The sequence below is a fragment of the Daldinia decipiens genome, assembly GCF_022478715.1.
Source record: "Daldinia decipiens strain CBS 113046 unplaced genomic scaffold F4813scaffold_3, whole genome shotgun sequence".
Classification (NCBI taxonomy): Eukaryota; Fungi; Ascomycota; class Sordariomycetes; order Xylariales; family Hypoxylaceae; genus Daldinia; species Daldinia decipiens.
The window spans coordinates 848,109-868,456 of NW_026054546.1; the positions used below are offsets into that span (position 1 = coordinate 848,109).

Here is a 20,348-nt window from a genome sequence, read left to right on the forward strand (position 1 = left end):
AGCCAGCCAAAGTCGCTCTCATCCGCCATGCGGTACGGCAGAGTCATGTAAAAGACCAATCCTTACGATATTCCGTTCTTCCTTAGCGCTTGCTATATCGTCTCGTCCTCCCTCTCATCCTTTCCTCCCGTCGCGGTTTTGTTTGGTTGATCTGCACAAGCGTATGCGATCATGGGTGATAGCCGGCCGTTCGTTACAATAAGTGAATGGCAGCCCACGGGGGACGGGAATAGTTTCAGCAGTGGAGATTCTGCCGTACGTCGAGATAGAAAGACAGCCAGGCCTCAAGCTCGATCTCGTCTAATTGCATCTTCTCAGTATGGTTCTAGCATTGAAGATGAAAAGACGCCAGCAGCCACGCACGACATCAGTCGGGTGAGCTACCACGTCAAGCATCTACCCGAATTCGCCAAGACACTCGAGGATGTGCGTTCTAACCTCTCCCTCTCCCTCTATCCGCGTCTCGTATCTGTCATTGTAGTACTAACAGCCCTACTTCGATAGTCGGCTACGCGGGCTTTCCCCAACCGGGGAGGCTCACAAAGGTATAAGAAAGTGCATGTGCTTCTTCTTCACTGGACCTGCGACGACTTGTTCGTCCTGAAGGAGCTCGATGACCTGGAGGCATGTCTTCGGGAGGAATACAATTTCCAAACCGAAACCTTTCCGATACCGTCCGACAACGCCCACCTCGAGCTGATGTTGAAAGTTGGCGCCATGATAAAAGAACACGAATCAAATGATACCCTGTTCATCATCTATTATGGTGGCCACGCCAGGATCGATGACTCGAGACAAAGTACATGGTGCGGGTGCGTTTTCCAGGCTGCTGCTCTTGTATTCCCTACCTGATATGCTAATTGTTAAACCAGAACTCGAAATTCGGACTCTCCGTGGCTACAGTAAGCCTATATTATGATAAGCTCTATATAAGATCACATGTGTGTGGTAACTCTAACCCTGTGTAGATGGTCCGCTATTCAGACGTTGTTGGAACGATCTCTATCGGATGTGCTCATCCTATTAGATTGTTGTGCAGGGGCTGCAAGTGCTACTTTTCCCAATGGCAATAGTATTACGGAAACGATATCGGCATCTAGTTGGGACGCTATTGCTCCCGATCCTGGGAGATACTCGTTCACCAACACTCTGATAGAAGTGCTTCAAGACTGGAAACGAAGGACGTTTTCCGCCGCGATGCTCCACGCCGAGGTTCTCGCACGCCTCAAGCATCCAAGACCCGAAATGTTGAATGGAAAGCACTTCGAGGCACGTGCTACACCTGTTCATTTTATGATGACCGCCAATCATAAAGCACCAAGTATCGAGGTAACCCGGATCCTGTCGCCAGATGCAAGACCACCTTCGCCTCCTCAGGAGCCGGGGTTCGAACCGACTTCTCCCAATGGTCGATCGGCCGGCCCGCAAGATATCGTCGGATCGGAGCCAAACGAAGACGTACCGCATGTAATGATTTCTCTAGCCCTCGAAGAGGATCAACGTCTTAATATCAATGACTGGGAACACTGGCTTTCAAATATTCCAGCACTAGCCAAGTATGTTAAGGTCCAAGGGGTATTCAAGAGCCATTCGACGTTACTCCTATTGTCGATGCCGGTCATGATTTGGGATCTACTTCCCGATAATCACGCCTGCAACTTCGTGGCCTTCATTCGATCCAATAACTTAGCTGTTCGTAACCATGGCGAGCCGAGGTCACTGGAGGAAGAAGTACCAACGAGTGCCGATAATGATGCAGATTTGAGGTCGATTTATTCAGGAACTACAGCATATACCTCCAGACCGTTGGAGTCTGGTAGGTTATCGATAATGTCGGCCCTTTCAAGCGAGAGAACGTCAATGGATCCGATGTATAGAAGAGCTGATGGCCCGATGGTCGATGCTACTTGCCGAAGCTACCGTCCCACGACGAACGCAATATCTAAGGGCCACCATACGTCCAGCGGGGGATGGCAATCAAGACAGCGCTCTATGCCTGGTGGTTCGTTACATAAGAGCATGTCTTATAGTAATATAGCGCAGCACCTGGCCATAAATAAGCCTCGGAACATGCGGATAACATCCCTAGCATCTGTAGCTAGTCAGCCTGAACTTCCACAGCACGCTCAGACACGGCTAGAAGAATACTTCGAGGGCAACCCATCGCCGACTATTGCCGTCAGAGAATTCCTCGCGTCAACCCTTGGCGTAGAGACAGCGGATATTGACGTAAGTAATATCTAATCAGCATCATATAGAATGTAGGCTTACACAGGACAGGCTTGGTTCGAAAACCGTCGAGACCAACAAGAAGTCGAGAATCGATTGCAGAGCTTGAAGATAGATGACCAAAGCCGGGAGCCCCCCAACCATGGAGCTCAGATGATTCTTCCTGGGCACCTCAACAAATTACTAGAAATATTCCCAGAGGACCAAATTGTGATAATTGATCTCCGCTCACCATCCGAGTACGCCCAGTCTCACATCCATGGCGCAATCAACTTCAGGGCACCAGCTTCCTTTGTGGCACGAGCCACCATGGAAATGATCGAAAGGGCACTTCCGGATGAGACTAGCCGCGATTCATTTAATAATTGGTACGCAAGTAAATGTGTCGTATTTTATGACAAGGTAGTTGAGTATCCCTGGGAGACGCCTGTAGCGGACGCGCTTTTACAGAAGCTTAAGAGCAAAGGTTGGACCGGGCAATGTTTCGTGCTTAAGGGTCACTTCCGCGAATTCTCACAATCATTCGACAAATATATTGTGGGTAATAATATGAAGAGCAACGCGGAGGAGTATCTTGCTAGCCTACAGGAATCTTCATGTGAAAAGAAGGTAAGTTCGAATGCAACCCCCCCCCCAAATTAAACATTGCACTTACAATACCGTTATAGAAGGATAGCCATCAGCGATACGATGAGTGGCTCAAACTCCTCGAAGGTGAAGATAGGGTACAAACAACTGACCTCGTGCCGGCGGTCAAGAGCGAGCGCGTCGAGGCTACGACGAAGCACCAGAGGGAGATTGAAGATGAATTTGAGAAAAGGGAGCCGGAATTATACAGGGAGGCGGCGGACCGTGAACCAGACGAAAATTGGGCTATTAAAGGTCCTATGGTAGCTCATTTGGAACGTGGAATCGCTAAGATGCAAGAAGCCGGAAAGGGCGTCGTCGGTATGAGCAAATCCGGTCCAGATTCATCTGACTATAAACGAGCCGCGGATAAGCTCTCTATGTCGGAGTATGACTTGCTTGAGTCCGAAGATGAGCACCCGACCCATAACGCAATTCCACCAAAAAAAGGATCAGGATCCGCCCCTCCTAAATCGACACCGGACGAACCCGCTCCCGAGAAGCCTCGGGGACGATCCACACTAGGCGGCGGGCGCGGTTTTCTAAACAAGATAATGCGAAGCGCTCGCCCGGATGCTCCATGATAGGGATGTCCCTATTACCGTTATTATCGCTACATTTCACTCTCTAAACAGGAACAACAAGATATTCACGGCATTTATTATCAGGGATATTCGGGACGGATATGAATGGGACTAGCACAATATGGTTGATGAGATAATGGTTGTGATTTACTAAGCGGCTGGGTAGGTGGAAATAAACGGGGTTAAGGAGTGAGGCAACTGACTAAGTTGCGGGTGGTGTATTGTTGGGAAATATGCTCAGGTATGCGTCTTATATCCCCTGCCGGAAGGTCTTATGGTGGCTTTCTGTTCTAGACGAAAGTAGGATATTTCGTTTTGATCTTACCTCGCGGTGTCTCGGCGTGCTGTTTTATATAGCTCTCATTTAAGGGATAGATGATGGGTGGATATTGGTACCGTATATCCATTGATATATTATATTATGTTGAATATTAGTTAGCCCCTGAATACCACACCCTCGTGGTTTTATATCCAACTAGCTCCTGAGTAGAACGTACAGGATAACCACCCTAGATAACGTTCTGGCGGGTTTCGGTACAGACTAATGACCACTTTACGAACATACCTAAATATCTGAGGGGGTTTGTCGTATGGTTAAGCGTACCACTGATATCTAGTTGAGACAGCCACGCACTCACCTTCCAGTCTCAAGTAGTTAAAGTCCGAGTGCAGATATATATAAGATTCGCCATCTAAGTGGTTATATAGGTACGTTAGGTACCTAGGTATACTGCATCACTTTCTTATCTTAAATTTACCGAAGTTACTTGATTAGGCCGCCAGATACTTCTTACTAGGTTTAATTCTCAACTTAGGGGGGTATGTCTGTACGTGCATATATATCTTGATCTGGGCTGGATCAGTAGGAATTAATACAGACAAAAGGGGGGATAAAAATATAAATAGATGAAAGAGAAAAATGTGGTGCAAGAGAAAGAAAAAAAATGTTGGACCGGATGGGATTCGAACCCATACTTCTCCATGAGACTTGACTTTGACCACCGGGGAGGCCATGGGGTTGGCCGTCCGGGGCGCGGAATGGGATGGAGTGTGCACCGTTACACCACCAGCCCTTTTTGATTGTTAATGTTTCTTCTGCTGTTGGGGTTTATCTGTCTATCTATCTGCCTTAGGTTGCGAGGTTGACAGGTGTCTGTTGCTATGGCTGCGGGCCGTTGTTTGGTGGGTTGCGGGTTGCGGGTTGCGGATTGCGGGTTGACTGACGCGGGTTACGTACCTAGGTTACTTCGAGATGGGAATGGCGGGTGATACTTTTTAATGTTTGGGATTTGTATGAATAATACTCCTCTGGTGGTAGTCATGGGGAGAGGTTTTTGGCAGTTTATAGTTGGTTATGTGTGGACACGACGTGCCCCTATTTCAGGCGGACGTACAAAGCAGGTTTTTTGTCTACATTTTACGTGCATTTCACTCCGCATAAATTAAGGGGTATCTTAACATTTTACTAATTACTTGAAGACTGAGCAGATACGGAATGGTAGGGAGAAGTATGTATTTGTCAAGGCCTATTCACTATAGATAACCTCTGATGCCGTGTGATATGCCCAGGCTCCCAACTATAGTAGGCTCTTTCTCGAACTTTGGTACAGGAGTACTTGGCTCTCGGCTGCATTGCGAGTGCCTTATACCTTGAGACGAACGGGCGAGGATGCTAGCCTCGATGGTGGTATCAAGGCCGGCCGCTTCTGCGATTGAGAGCCGATCCGGTTAATATGAACGCCGTTTGCTCAATGGTCGCCGCCGTAGTTCTCCGACCAATCGCTTGAACCTTCTCGGTTCCCGCGCCTGGCAAACCATTCGGCTGAACTAACCAGGCCATTCATTCTCGCTACATCAAGAAACCGCAGCTTTGCCTCGTTTACTTCTTTCATATATTCTTCAAGCGAATATAGATCAGAGGGGGCCGGTACGACATCCCGGAGGTCATAATCCATAGCGGACCAGACCCCTTTCAAGACTTCATACCAGCCTTTGTTATCCTGGTCTAGAAAGCCGAGTGATTTTGCGTATCGCAGCCTCGTCTGGAAGAACTGTATCAATCTGTTCTCATCCTCGACGATCTGTTCGAGGCTTAGACGACGGTCCGTGTATTCGTCCAATGTAATCACCAGGTCATAGGAGAATCGACTTTTTAAGGCCGCCAGCATCTTAGTTAAACCGGCTTGTCGAAGAGATCGTCGATCTTTATAAACCAATTCGTTACTCCACCATAGAGCTGCCTGGCCGTCCAATAAGACCTCAAACAAAAGTACCATCTGTTTCTCGTTGGCTGCGGCGGTATCACGGTCTTCAAGGAAGGATTCGATACGCTCGACGAAGCGTTTTATGTCGGTAAAGATTGGGGTATTGCCGTCAATAATCATGCCAACCCCGTTCGGGTCGGGATAATCAGGATTGAATCGACCGATATCTTCTCGTCTGAGCTGCGATACTGATGAGGTTCCGGGGATAGATCGAGTAGCCTGTGAAACAGAGATTGATTCGGTTACCGCCTTTATAAGATCTTCTAGTCGTGAAAGGACTCTGTCTATGCCAACCAGTTGACCAGACTGATGTTCGGTGTTGTCATCTGAAGGCAAGGCTGTTTCGAACAGTTTTCTGGCAACCTTCTTAGTAGTTCCAGTGGATTGACGGGTCATCGGCTTAGAACGAGGCTTGATTCGAGATTTCTTGACGACCTTGTTGGATGATTGACCGGCGAGTCCGGCAACATCCTCGTCCGCGGATTCAGCCATTGTGGTCGAATCAACGGAGCAGGTTTGTTGTTGATGATGCAAAGGATAGAGGGATCACGGTTGAACGACACGAAATTATATACGCGTAAAAAGCGAAACCAAAGGCAGGAGCAACCTAGGAAAGTAATAGGTTTCTTTTTGGCAAATCTTCCAGTTGCTGAGGCAATTCCTGATTGTAACTGCGTCAGGTATCTATTTCAGGTGTCGACAGCCACAAAGCGACAGTTACCTAGCAACGAGTTGAATTCCAACATCACGACCATACTTGCAGTGCTGTTTACCGTTGGAAAGAACGACTAGTACCAGTAGTCATCTATGGGGATTAAATGTGTTGGGCATGTTGTCTTAAGTCTGAGGATAGAATACCCCGAGAGCCAACCGGATGGCTCAGAACCTAGGTAAGGAGAATACTATCAAAGCATGTATATCACTAAATCATATGAATCGCTTTGCTAGGTCAATATAAAAAATACACTTTACATTTACTTTGGTAGATACCCCTATAATTTTCTAAAGAGATCAGAGGTGCTAGCAACCAGCTCTCTGATAAGATTTAGAAAAACAGTTTACTCAGGGCTAGAGATAGAAATATTTGAGTGATCAGAACTATTGACCGAGAAAAAGGGGAAGCCCTCGATGCTTTAGGTACATATGTACTTGGTAAGAAGATGCGTTGAAAGAAGCATTAGAATTAGTTGAATAACGTAATACTCAAGGGAAGCCACGTGACTAGGTAGTCCATACCTTCTTACCTTACAATGTCTAAAAATAACAACCATAAAAAGACGCTTTCTTCATTACATAAAGGAAATTCACTTACAACACCTGCATTTCCACATATCCTAACAATAACGATGGCACGTTTCTCTTTCACGTTACAAAATCAACATAGGACACTATGAGGACATTTTATTATATTTCCGACTGCTACGGAGCGAACCTGCCGAGACTCGTCATCTTTTTGAATGATCTACCTGCTGGACTGGCATCCGAATCGCACGATTCCGGCTATGGGGTAGAGCGCATCAGCGCGTGGGTTTGGTAGACAGTCTCGAAGGCTACGAAAAGGTAACAATCCATTCCAATTAATTTATTTATTTCCCTATTTCTCCCTTTTAATGTAAGATTTCGGTAGAAATCTTTTGCGGCTAGTGGCACTGGGGAGTTGGAGGGTAGTTTTAGAACAAAGGTCATGCAATGCAAGGTAGATGGTAGGTTGCTTTTAGGATATTGTCAAATTAATATAATATAGCCAATCTCTAATCCACCCCCGCCACTTTCAACCGCCTGGTGGGTGAAGGGCTGGATTAATGAGGCGAATTCTTGGCGGGCCGAAGGAACTCGATCCCAACGTCGCTTTCTATCCAGGGACGCGTCTACTAACCCCACAGAAAGTACTCAGACGGACACCCTCTCGCTTTGCCGGCCATCTGGGGAAATATGACGAGTCATTCTTCACCTATTTCTATTAGCAAAAGAGCCGATCATGGAGGTTGTGTCTTCAACTGAGCAGCCCCCCCCTGCCCGGTACCTTTACACCGGGAGAGGTGAGGCTTTACGTGAGCCTCCTCGACATGAACCAACGAATCTACCTTTATTGCGTAGAACTGTTATCTACGCCAGCAATGAATTTTTCCAGATACTACGGATTTAGTATACGGAAATGGGGAACAACTTATTTTGGGACGTTCGTTCGGCATGGATGCTCATGCAGTATGCCTTCATAAACGCTCGATTGAAATTGCAGCGTCAGCGACGCATGGTAGGGATACATTTTCATCAACCTCGTGTTCGTGCTCTCGCAACGAGAGTAATATCTGGCCAGTCCAGCCTTTTCAGAGACGCCATGACGGCTGCAAGGCAACTCAATATGGGCAATCCTGCAATACCTCTTTTATGAGTGGCTCGTTAATGCAGGTGGTCTGCATTAAGGTAGCATCCGGGTATATATGAAATGCTCCTCACAGGGTTGACCAAGCTCCGCTCCGGGAGCCGTGTGTTTTTCTGACTGCTTTTTTTCTGGATCGTCGCCTCTCGTGGCATTCCGGTACGCGTGGCTCTATATCTATATACTAAGAATGCAACCCCTGTGCCGTCCGATGCCTTGACCGGAGATCTATTAAGATAATTGGATGCCCAGTCTCTTTGTATTCCTTCTCTGAGCTTTGGAAACTCTCGTGGCTCGAGGATTCGTTGTGCCCAACCTTGACATTCGCTTCATATATAGGGACTACACTGCATTTATCACGATGCGCTGGTGGAACGCCATGATCCTAGCCGCTTGCGCCGGCCAGACGGCTGCGCATGCGGATCCAAACAATCCCAGCCGTAGCCTACCAAAGCTTGTCGGGGCTAGAAGATTTTTGTCGGAGTTTAAGGAGGGGAGGAGATGGGATAGCCAGGCACGCGCCATGCGGAGAGCAGAAATGCTCGAGGCTCGGGATGAAGAGGAACTCGAGGAGCGAGGCGAACTTGAACCACGACAGAAAAGCGCACGATGCGGCGCGGGCCGTGGTAGTTGCGCGGCTAGCCAATGTTGCTCGGCCGATGGGTTAGTTCATTTCTGTCATTTGCCCATAATGTGCTGACCGAATCAAGTTATTGCGGCGTAGGAGAAGATTATTGCACTTCACCCGACTGCCAAATCAACTACGGACCTGCATGTGACGGTAATCAAAAGCCTGACGGTGATGACACGTCGACTATTGCGCGCCCAAAACTAGGCAAGGTACGATACGGCGGCGTGGGCATTTACGACTGTGTAAACAAAGGTGATATCGCCGTAACCTTTGACGATGGCCCATACGACTATACCAACGATCTTCTCGATAAGTTTGCAGTATGTGTCACAATCACCCTGCATTATCTCAGAGGTGGTGCTAATAAGGACGAAGAAATATGAGGCGAAGGCTACGTTTTTCATTACCGGCAACAATATTGGCAAGGGAAAAATCAACGACCCAGACTTGCCCTGGGCTTCCGTCATTCAAGTAAATCGCTTCATCTAGAGGTTATGGAAGTAAATACTAACCAGTCATAGCGAATGGCCGCCGAGGGTCATCAGATCGCAAGCCATACTTGGTCGCATGAAAACTTCAGCCAGTTGACTACGACCCAGTTCAGGAATCAAATTATATGGAATGAGATTGCTTTTAATGATATTCTTGGCTACTTTCCTACCTACATGAGGTTCGTGTTAGCTCCCCTTAAGAAAAGAGGAGACTCATGCTGATCTTGAGGCAGGCCGCCCTACTCCATCTGCGCCGCCTCCTGTCAGACCCAGTTAGCTAACCTTGGATATCACGCTATATACTTTGATTTGGACACGGAAGGTTACCTTCATGACGATGCAAGCCAGATCCAGACTAGTAAAGACATCTGGGATGATGCAGTTGATGGATCCAGCCCGTGCGAGGATAGCTATCTCGAGATCGAGCACGACATCCACTACCAAACTGTTTACAACCTCACAGACTATATCCTCGAATCGCTCTTCAGCCACGGCTATAGGTCTGTCACTGTGGGTCAATGCTTAGGCGACCCCCCTGAGAACTGGTACCGTGCTGGCACCGGTAAGGTTCCCGAGTATAACTTCACCATTCGTGCCCCGACTGGCACTTGGACTTGCCTGAAGCCCACGTCCACCTCCACGTCCACTCGCCCAAGCCAGCCGACCAGCACGTTAAAGGTTAGCGAAGATGGTCGATGCGGCGACGGGGTAACTTGCGCGGGCTCTCAATACGGAAACTGTATGTATACCCTGACAATCGCCCTGAGTATGAATTTAATCCATGTCACTAGGCTGTTCTACCAATAAATTTTGCGGTGGCTCCATCGACTATTGCGGCTCAAACTGTAGCCCGGAATTCGGAACCTGCTCCTCGGCGGACTCGCAAATCCCGACCAGCATTCCGCTCCCTAACGGACCGGGAACCCCTGATGACCCCCTGACCACCACGACATCGGCATCGGCACCCGCCCCCACCGGAACGCTTCAAGTATCGATTGAGGGAAACTGCGGCGACGGATTCACTTGCGAAGGATCGGGTTTTGGAAACTGTTGTTCAGAGTCAGTGTAGTTCTCATTTCAACTTTATTTTTTTTTTTCCTCTATGAGGGTCTAGGCTGGGTATTGTCCTATGATGGGACACGGAGCGTCTACAAAATTTATGTTATGAGAAATGAATATGGAAAAGTCAATCATTGTTTAAACTATGTTACTAACTCTTAAACTGTAGACACGGCTGGTGCGGCTCAACTATTGACTACTGCGGCTCGGGTTGCCAACCAGCTTTCGGATCGGGATGCCAGGCAAGCGACCCGTCTCCATCACCTCCAGTGACTTCACTACCTCCTACCAGCACTAGTGCTTCTTCCACCACTTCGCCTCCAACATCGGTGACACCACCCCCGGTATCAACAACTTCAACCAAAACGAAATCGAGCAGTAGTAGTAGTAGTAGCAGCAGCAGCAGCAAGACAACCAAGAAGTCGACTAGCAAGTCCTCCTCGACATCCCGCTCATCGACTAAGACATCTACCTCTCATTCTACTTCCCACTCAACATCTCACTCAACATCTCACTCGACCAGCCATTCCTCATCGCATACTAAGACTCAGACGAAGGACTGAAGGGCTGAGGAGACGCAGGGGAGCTGATTGGTTGGCCCTGTACTATCCTCACTGGGCAAGAAAGAGAAGAGAGTTGTATGGGATTGCTTCAAGGGGAGCAGGCTGCTTTGCAGTGTAATATAGTATTTGGGGGGAAAAATTCGATACAAAGAAACTAGCATTTTGAAACGACGTTATACCAGGAAAATATCCGTGTGATTAAAACTCGATATCGTAGGTAATAAAGGGGCTTGTTTCTCATCTTCGCAAAGGAGATGAATAGTGAGTTTGTTAGGTATGAATGCTAATCTCATCTCATTTCGGGACATGATTAATATAGCACGCACACGCACACGAGTAGGTATTCGGTATATCTCAACGTTAGGTATACAACGCATTTTAGAACCACACTCACAGTTCGCCTCACGCAACGAACCCTAACGCTTAACAAGATTTCTCTAACTCATGGAAAACCCTCGCATCGAAGATTATATACATACATACGTAGGTAGGTATGTACATTAGATACACAGGTACCTAGGTAGGTACACACACACACTCGCTATTTTGGTATATCTCCCCCCCCTCCCCCCCTTTTCTCTCCGAGGAACGCCGCGGTAAACAAAGCTCCCCGCCCCTCGCTCCAAGCGGATACCGGGCAGGACGGCGGCGGTGCAAGTAATGGTGACGTCGCGTGTAAAGTCAATGAACTCCCCCTACCCTAATCCAAAAACCCAAGTCAAAACGAGCGCCACGAGAAAGAAAATAAGAAAAAGGGTGTCAGAGGCAGATAGATTGGCGGTAGGGTGGTAGTATAGTACATATTAGATTTCACACGCCATCAGCCTAGCAAGAAAACACAACACGACACAAACATCAGCAGAACATAATTAAAACGGAATAATGTTCAATTCAGGCATCCATCATGCCGTTCCGCCCACCCCCAGAGTATCACCGCTCATATGCAAGATAAAATCACCTTCTCCACCCCCCGCCCCCCTCCCCAAAATGGTGGTGTTATGGTGCGCAGTTTGCAACGAGCCATTTTGCTGTCCCTCGCATGTCATGTCATGTCGTGTCTATATTTTTTACAAAGTAGGTAGATATAGGTATAGGTATAGGTATAGGTATAGGTATAGGTATAGGCATAGGTACCTAAGGCAGTAGGTGTTGAATCGTCCCAAGTCAAGTCGAGTCGAGTTCCCAAAAACAAAAAAACAAGCAGACTATATCTCGCCGTGTCCAAAATCCCGAATTTGCTGCTCTCGGATGCCTTCCCGCCTCGTCTTAGCTGGTATGCAATGCTATGCTATATCGACGAGTTCTGGGCCCTAGCTATTATCCTCTCCATCTCGGCGGGATCGCTTATGCTCCTTTGCCGTTCTGTCCTCTGCTCGTCACCTGAGCTGCTCGCTGATTCGTCGCTGCTTTCCTCGCCGTAGACGATGTGTCTTAGGACGCTCTTGTCGAATAACTCGATTACCAGATGCCGGTCTGGCAGCCTATAGTGGTGACATTCCATCAATGCTAGAACCTTACGGAATAGGGTAGGCTGCCGGAATCCTGGAGCTTTTTTATGTCGTAACTGGAGCAGCTCGACTTTAGCCTTCCTATAGAGCACCATATTGCCCAGCTCAGTCATGAGCTCCAATATGCGTCGGTTAGTCGGGTCCTGTTCGTCGATTTCCACAGGCGGCGGTTCCAGCACTGTTTTCTGGGTATCTAAGACTCCGATGTGCGCGGGTATCTCGTGTTTCCAGGGCTTGCAAGAGAAGAATTTGGAAAGATTCTTAGGAACGCAAAGCCCTAATGACATCCCGAGAGGTGTAGTATTTGATTCCCAACCATGTTCGGAGAGGATCTCTAGTCCGTGCGTAGATCTCGATATTAAGCCTAAGACGAAAAATGCGGTACCTCGAAGACTCATCACGTCATGAGATTCAGCGATCTTGACGATATGTTCTACTACATCCGTCGATTCCAAGAACGGAGCCCCGAGCTCCATCGAGCCAACGTTTCCAACTGCCCATAAGCAGCCTTTAACTTTTGTGATAAGTTCAGGATCGTCAGATTGCATTCCGTATTCACAAATAGTCGCGGCGAACTCTTCGAAGTGACCCTTGTCTTCGAGTAATTTACAGCCTTCTTTTGTGCGTGTCAATTCTCGGTAGAAATGAGGCGGTACGTGGTTGTCCTGGTCTGTATCCAAATCGTCTTCATAAATACTAAGGCGGTGCGGTTGATCCTCTTGAGTATCGATGAAAGAACGTGCTAGACTAGCTTCGATGAGACTAACATAGGTATCGTTGCGCCCGAGGAACCAGTCGTCCATTTCGTTGCTTATGTAGTCTAAACCATCCAAATAGTGATAACCGATGGAGGTGGACAAAAATCGGAGTAGCAAAGGTGCTCCAATCTCGCCAAGGTGGTCCAATGCAGGCCGGCATTCCACTATATACTCTAGCAAGGCTTTACTATTGCAAGCCTTCTCAAGAATCTTGACGGCCGTGGCACACACCTCGACTTCTGGATCGTAGAGTTGTGTGACAAGTAATTGAATCGCCCACTTGGAGTCGGAGATAACTTGGCCTGTTGGCGTAACTCGCTGCCTTGTTGCATATTTACGAAGTACGTTAGTGCTATGTATTCGCATTTCTTTTGTGCCAGCTGTCAAGGCCTTCGATAGCAGCACGCGCGGGTGGCCATGAATACTATAGTCAAGATGACTGAGAAGCAACTTGATGAGATCTGGTCTTTGCTTAAAATCGACGATATGATACATCATGTTGAAGATGCGCCATCTCTCGAGCATCTGCAACCCCTTGGGATCGCTGCTCAGAGCACCGATCATAGGGAAATAACCACCGCACAGCGTATCTGTGAGACGATCTCTCGAAAACATTGGATACTGCGCAGTCAAACCGCTGGTCTAGAAGCAAGAATAAGTATTTTATCTAAATCCTTTGACATATATATTCTTACCGGATCACACTGAGCTAAGCACTCAGCGATTTGTCTCAACAGCTTATTATCCGCAAGATACTTTGTTCCCTCCGCCGTCTGGAGCAGCGTATGCATTAGTGCGCAGCCAACCCTAACATACTTTTGAGTATTTCGCGTGCTCTTGATCTCCGAAAACTTGAATTTGAAAGGCCGATAAAAGCCTACTAGCCTTTTTGCAAATTTTGATGCCTTGATGGCTTCTTCTAAACGTTTACCATTCATCAGTGGTCCTTCGATTATCTTCAAAACGACATCCCAGTCCCATTTGGAAGGGTTAGAATGGCCGAGAACTCCCGAATCTATCAGCAGCTGACGGAATGTGGCATCGTCAGGGTTAGTTAAAAAATTGGCCTTTGGTGCTTCTTCTGCGTGACCCATATTCTCTAACATGCTGCTGGAGGGAAGATAGCCAGGAGCGTAACCCGTCGGAGATGACCGGTAAAGCGTCCGGCTTACACTACTTATTTGGTAGACGATTCCGGTCGCATTGAAATGCGCCTCGTCTTGGAAGTGCGAAGCAGCTGCGAATAGTTCGGGGAGTAACTGAAGTTCGCTACTCCAAGAAGGGGGGAGGATTCTGCTCGCGAGTTTGAGGGTCTCGCCGATGAGCAAAGTTGTTTTCCGCTTCAACATGGGATCGTCGGTGCCTTGAGCAACCTGGAGCAGGTTCGGCATCATTCCCGCTTTGATAAATATAGCTAGAAGCAATGCCGTATAGTGCTCTACGAAGTTTTGCTCCGCACCGCCATCTTCGTAAACTGCATCGTCCTTGCTCGACGTTGAAGACTTCAATGTCGTTACTCTTCCATACGTTGTCAAACGTCGCCCTGCAAGATACGATGTGGCCCACGCGGGGGGTTTAATACGAAGGAGAGAATAAAGCAAATCCATCACGGTGTCCCGAATCGTCGGGTTAGGCAGCATCAGGCTCGATATCAAGGAGCCAATCGCTCTGAAGTTGTACATGGACAAGGTCATGAGCCCCGACCAACTCTTCAAGGCAGAAGCAATTGCCCTTGAATTTTGTTTTATAACCCCTTCGTACGAGAACAGAGCATCGGTGAAGGCCGTAAATAGAACCTCTAATTCATATCCGGCCCGTAAATACCTCCGTGTATGTGGCGCATCTAGTAGGTAGAGAAAAGCCGAGGATAAGGATTCGGGGGACTTGTAAGTACCCTCAGCGAGGGCCTCCGACAACGGTACCAAGCCGCCAGACGCCACAAGCAGCGCGGGATCTCGTAACAATACTTCGGCGAGCGTTTCGATACAGATTGGCCGGAGCCGATCTTCGACTTGCTCGGCGACTGCTGCTATAGTCCTAACCACGGCCCTGGACACCTCGCGAACGCCATCTTTCACATCCAAGAAAGCGCGGACGAACTTGAGAGCCTGCTCGCGTTCCACGTCGGCCTTGCGATCCTTGGCGAGAGACACGACTACCATGAAGTCGGTATTTAAGCTACGTATTTTCTTAAGAGAGGCTATATCGGAAATGGCATATCGTAGCATTCGGTATCCCGATGCCACCACTTCCCTACTGCCGCTAAGCAGCATGACCTGCATCCTATCTCCAAAAACAGACCACACCAAGTCATACTTCAGCGTGGGATGCCTTTTGAAGAGATCTACCAGGTTGTTGGCTCCCCCCACATAGTATTCAGGGGTCATCCCTTCGACCTCTAGAGCTTGCAGTATCTCGGCAAGTGCAAATGTCGGGGATTCCGTCGGCTCTTCGAAGTCGGATCCGGCACCGCTCCTAGATGCGCTTGGGGGCGATCGCAGACCTTCGTTACGCAACAACCCCTCGTTGCGTGTTCTCGTAGGCGTGCTAGGCACGACCTTAGATCGCTGCGCATCTGTGATCCTTTGTTTCAGCTCTTTTATTCTCGTATTCGAGGCTGTAAGCTCGGCCTCCACCCTCTGGCGTTGCTCTTTGGTCTGTTTCGCTTTCTTTGCATTTAAAGCTTCAAGCATATTTTCGCTTCCCTCTTTTATTTTCATCTCGCGGCTAAGCGAGTCCTTCAACGAATTAAGTGTAGTCTCGGCCATGGAATCGTCATCCTCGTCCAGCTTTTCGCGGATATAGACGTCGGCCCTCGAGCCAGCCCTCGACTGGATAGCTTGACTGCGTAGGTCGGAACTAAAACTCCCTGGAGGTTGGGAAGGGTTGAAGGAAGCACCACGGCTCGGTGCGAGGGAGGTGATCGTGGATGTCATGCTTCGGGCACCATCGCCGGCGGCAGGTGGTCGAAGTCCGCCATCGAGGCTCGGTCGCGAGGTGGTGAGGGGAGAATTGGCTGCTTGCGTACCCAACGACTTCTGAGCCGACGTCGCGGAGGTGCTCAGCATGGTGGCAGACCCGACCAAATGCCCACCGTCTGGGACCAGGCCGCAGCGCCACTCATGGAGAGAAGCGAATGTTTAGTCAGGCGAATGATAGGTTTCGTGTAGTATCGTGACAAGCTAGAGATATTAGATCGTAAAGACTAGGCGAACTCAAGGACTGGGCCGACGCGAGCCGTGTGTTTTGGACAAAAAAATGAGGAATTGCACAAAAGGAAGACTACGAGCGAATAAGAGAATAGAGGAAGAGGGCGTCGTTGTCATATCTCGGCCGTCTCATAAAGTGAAGTGCTTAAAAGTAATGTAATGTTTGTTGTATCTATTCGTACACTACATGTGGTTTAGTGATTTAGTGGTTCAGTGGTTCAGTGGTTTAGTGGGTTAGTGGTTTAATGGTTTAGTTAGGACGCCGTGTCGGATTGCGGCCGCCTGTGCCAAGAAACAAGGATGGGACGAAAGGTGGAGGCGGCGGAGAATACAATAGCAGGTGCGATATGTAGCAGGTACAATAGCTATGTACCCCCTGATAGTCTCTATTACTTACCTAATATTGAAACTTATATTAGACTTTGCTACTGCGACACCTTCTCCAGCGATGATACAATAGGAGAAACATAGGAGGTGTCTACCCCTTTCATAAACATGTCATATACGTCAAGTGTTTAGGTAGTGATAATCTTATTTTATTTTATTTTTTAACTTTGACTTAAGTGTACCTAAACTACATGTACCTAATTCATAAACCATACTAGGTACATAGTCACAACTACCTACCCTATTCTTTATTCTATGTACTTTGTAGTTATTAAGATATTCCCTAGTTTCCTCCAAATGACAACTTCTATTGGCTGGTCTCAATTATACCCCGGATATATGTGCACTCAGCTAGGTTAAGTATATCTTATCTCTCATCTCCTTGAATCATTGAACAGCTCAAGACATCAAGAAAATATATATTATCTATATAACGTTCTAACTAAATAACTACCAAGACTCACAAATCATCAAACATCTATAAAAAGGCCAGCCGAAACAACACATTATTGCCACAAAATTACTGCTGAACCCCGGGGTCCACGTCCTCATACTTGTTTCCGATGGCAACCTCATCAATCCACAGCTGTCGGGTTCCCTGGCTTCCATCCATGCGCTTGTCGTCGTGCCAGCTATTAGCATACAAGCCGGTCCGGAATTGGAAGCCGTACTTCTTCTGCGTGTCCCTGTACGTAGTGATGAGGCCCGATTTCTCCAGCGCCTGCTTCCCGTCGAGCCAGACCTTGTAGTAGCCCGAGTTGTCGCTTTCCCACTTGGCCTGGAGGACGACGCGGTGCCAAGACCCCGGCTTGATCGTGCCGACCGAGAACTTCTTCAGGGTGCTATCGCACATGTTGCCGCCCTTGCTGCGGATCTTGAGTTCGCTGCCCTCGACCCACATCATCATCGAGGGGATGAAGCCGTCCCCGCACGTGTTGTCGGGGTTGTCCTCTAGGTTGCTGATGAACTGCGCGATGTTGTAGGATTGCTTGGACGAGGTGTCCCAGGTTGAGTGCAGCCGGAAAGCGAAGCCGTAGAACCCCTCGTCGCCGACCCTGTAGACGTCTTTCTTGTAGACTTCCGAGTGGTATCTGCCAGTGTAGCCAGAATCGTATATCTGAACCACTTTGATCGACGAGCCTGAGTTGTAAGACACGTTGTCGACCTGAGTTACGGTTCCTTTATGTTCGTGGTTGGTTCCATCCCATCCATCCAGTGTTCCGTGGTTCTTGAAGACAGGAGTGGCGGAGACAAGCGTGCAAGGCGCAAGAAGCGCAAGCGCCGCGATCTTAGAGATATACATAGCGAAAGGGGTGTGCTAAATCTGCTTTATAGTGTGATGAAGAGCAAGCTTGATTTCCGTGATAGGAGTTGAGACATTGTATACTGGCCTGGGTAGTTCAACATTCATATATATACCCAACATGAAGCCCCGACGTTACCTATTCGAGTGCGACCTTCCATATTAGATTATTAGGCAATGTAAAGTCAATTGAGGTCCTACCCATAGGATTCTGGTCAATCATTGTGTAAATACAGCCCCTGAGCTTGCTAAATGACCAAGGGAGTCGGGACATGAAAGTCGTCAGCCAAATCTTAACCTGCCATATTAAGAGAGATTCTTCCTATGGGCATTACATATCATAAAACCTAGCATAGGTAACTGTATAAATTAGCTTATAAGGGGGAGCTAGATGATTCGCCATCGAAGGGCGATATTCTTCGAGTGGCGCTTTAGCATACTGTGTAGATAATTTAAATGAGATCTGACAGCTTCAGCTAGAGCAGTTTCATAGTATTATTACGAAGTAGAAATTACCATATAAGAAAGAGCTAAGCTGTATTTCTTTGGATCGGGCTAAGGTTGGCGTCAGCAGCTCGACAGAAGGCCGAGCATATAAAACACCCCTGTCTATTTTCAGCCTTAGCGATTCTATATTTAGCCTCTATATAATCTAACCTACCTAGCATTATTCAGAAACAACTTTGGCGTGTTTTTTCATCGAAGAGGATAATTGTGTTTTATTGACTACTACAAACCCATTATCAACGTAGATTCGTATATTAACAGCACGGGGAACACCTTAGCCCGATATTAGTGTTACAATCACTACAATCACAGTCAGCTTCACTATGAGATGAATAGTGACGAGCGTGGTGTATGATGTGTATTGTGTTACCCTCGGATCTCTATACCCCAGGTCGTTAGACGTGAGTCTTAAGACCGCCTCGGTGGGGGTAGTCTCCTTTGCATATTCGATTAAGGGGCTAGATTTTGACTACAAGTATAATGTTTCTCACCCGCAGTCATTCCCAATGGCAAACGACTTTTATTTACCGGTTACATATACCTATCAAGAGTCTCACAAGCTTAGGTAGATAACATAGAAACTCGGCAGATTAGTAAACCGCCGCAGATACGTCTGTAGACGCTTTATCACATCATTCAAGTTTCCTCCCGATATACTAGGTTAAGTAGAAACATCGTAGTTAGCACGGGTCAAACGAACGATTTAGTTTAGGAAGTTGATCAGTAAAATACTCTAGAATACGAATCGAATATAAACTCGCTTCGCAACTCAACCACGCCTCCTAGATGGTCTTAGAATGACATCAGTCCGCGACAAATTCTAGATTGGGGATCTAGACCGCATGTTGCCTACATTAGCACCAAGCAAAGAAGGGTGATATCGATACATATGTAGCAAAAGGTAAGACAAATAAGAAGCTAGAGCTTACCTATGTATGTACATAGGCGGACCTGGGCAGGACAACTGAATACCGATTACGGTAGGAGTCGGCCTTTGGGGTGTAGGGGAGTCGGCGGGTTCCGTAAGGTACGGTATGATGTATCGAGCAACTAAAAAAGTTGCCAATGGAAAGGATGCATTCTTATTGGTCATTGGGGTAAAGCTCGCCGTAAAGCAACTGCAAGCCAGCAAGCCTAGCTTTTAAGACCCATCCGGAGCCAGTTAACTGGGTCCATTTTACGCCATTTTTTACTAAGAGGACTAAGAAGTCCCCTCCTTTTTTTTCTTCTTCTCAATCCCGCCGCCGTTCTTGTGTAACAAACTTACCTAGTTACCTACATTTTACATATTCCCATACTATACGTTATGCGGTACTCCTCTTATCGGTGACCAGCGGGCATGAGATGAGCTTTGCGCGCCTTTGTATTATATCATATCGTATGCATGTATGCACCTATGTATGTATGTATGTATGAGGCATCCATGTACATATGCAATGCCGTATGCATCCGATTCAGGCGCTTTCCGATCTGCAGAATGCCAAAAGCCAAAGGCCAACGGCCAACCTGCTGCGCTGCCCAGTCGAGCAGCTAAATCCGGGACTGTCCAGGACCCGGATCTGCGTAGACTACTACGTCCCTGCATCCTATGTGAACCTATTCAGGTTACGTATGCAGCTCGATTTGGGATGGAGGGTCGGTAGTCTAGTAAGTGTAGGTCAGAAGGTTAGTAGGTATGTAGGTAGCTTCGTTTGGTGGCTTGGAGTTTAGGAGAAGCTGGAGTATCTCCAACGTACAAGAGACATACCTACATGTAGGTCCGAGGTAAATACCTTCCTTACCTTTACATACATACATCCTAACCTACATAGCTCCATATCGCTCTAGGACCGATGTATATAAATACAA

At 47.7% G+C, this 20,348-nt stretch overlaps 5 protein-coding genes and 1 pseudogene across 6 annotated transcripts; 2 read left to right on the plus strand and 4 right to left on the minus strand.

Annotated features, from left to right (window-relative positions):
- Positions 1–171: 171 nt before the first annotated feature.
- F4813DRAFT_398328 (uncharacterized protein) lies at positions 172–3,514 on the plus strand (the record flags this gene model as incomplete). Its single annotated transcript, XM_049248036.1, has 6 exons — positions 172–426; positions 505–812; positions 873–902; positions 969–2,229; positions 2,281–2,838; positions 2,898–3,514. The coding sequence occupies 6 exons, from the start codon at positions 172–174 to the stop codon at positions 3,438–3,440; spliced, it is 2,955 nt and encodes a 984-aa protein (XP_049103760.1). The 3' UTR covers positions 3,441–3,514.
- An 874-nt stretch (positions 3,515–4,388) lies between these two features.
- On the minus strand, positions 4,389–4,513 carry F4813DRAFT_t22 (annotated as a pseudogene). Its single transcript has one exon. The product of its transcript is annotated as a tRNA-OTHER (tRNA).
- Positions 4,514–4,942: 429 nt separating this feature from the next.
- F4813DRAFT_398332 (uncharacterized protein) lies at positions 4,943–6,208 on the minus strand. Its single transcript, XM_049248037.1, has one exon. It carries the CDS (start codon positions 6,194–6,196, stop codon positions 5,189–5,191), a length of 1,008 nt encoding a protein of 335 aa, XP_049103761.1. The 5' UTR covers positions 6,197–6,208; the 3' UTR covers positions 4,943–5,188.
- A 2,089-nt stretch (positions 6,209–8,297) lies between these two features.
- Positions 8,298–10,915, plus strand: F4813DRAFT_173272 (carbohydrate-binding module family 18). The gene is made up of 7 exons (XM_049239211.1): positions 8,298–8,747; positions 8,795–9,035; positions 9,091–9,186; positions 9,237–9,385; positions 9,440–9,945; positions 9,998–10,265; positions 10,435–10,915. Exons 1-7 carry the CDS (start codon positions 8,446–8,448, stop codon positions 10,826–10,828), a joined length of 1,956 nt encoding a protein of 651 aa, XP_049103762.1. The 5' UTR covers positions 8,298–8,445; the 3' UTR covers positions 10,829–10,915.
- A 1,130-nt stretch (positions 10,916–12,045) lies between these two features.
- On the minus strand, positions 12,046–16,349 carry F4813DRAFT_173332 (Rapamycin-insensitive companion of mTOR, N-term-domain-containing protein). Its single transcript, XM_049239212.1, has 2 exons — positions 13,790–16,349; positions 12,046–13,736 (listed from the first exon to the last, which is right to left on the minus strand). Exons 1-2 carry the CDS (start codon positions 16,160–16,162, stop codon positions 12,117–12,119), a joined length of 3,993 nt encoding a protein of 1,330 aa, XP_049103763.1. The 5' UTR covers positions 16,163–16,349; the 3' UTR covers positions 12,046–12,116.
- Positions 16,350–17,096: 747 nt separating this feature from the next.
- Positions 17,097–18,530, minus strand: F4813DRAFT_345762 (polysaccharide lyase family 20 protein). The gene is made up of 2 exons (XM_049241792.1): positions 18,195–18,530; positions 17,097–18,132 (listed from the first exon to the last, which is right to left on the minus strand). Exon 2 carries the CDS (start codon positions 17,991–17,993, stop codon positions 17,211–17,213), a length of 783 nt encoding a protein of 260 aa, XP_049103764.1. The 5' UTR covers positions 17,994–18,132; positions 18,195–18,530; the 3' UTR covers positions 17,097–17,210.
- Between the last annotated feature and the right edge of the window lie 1,818 nt (positions 18,531–20,348).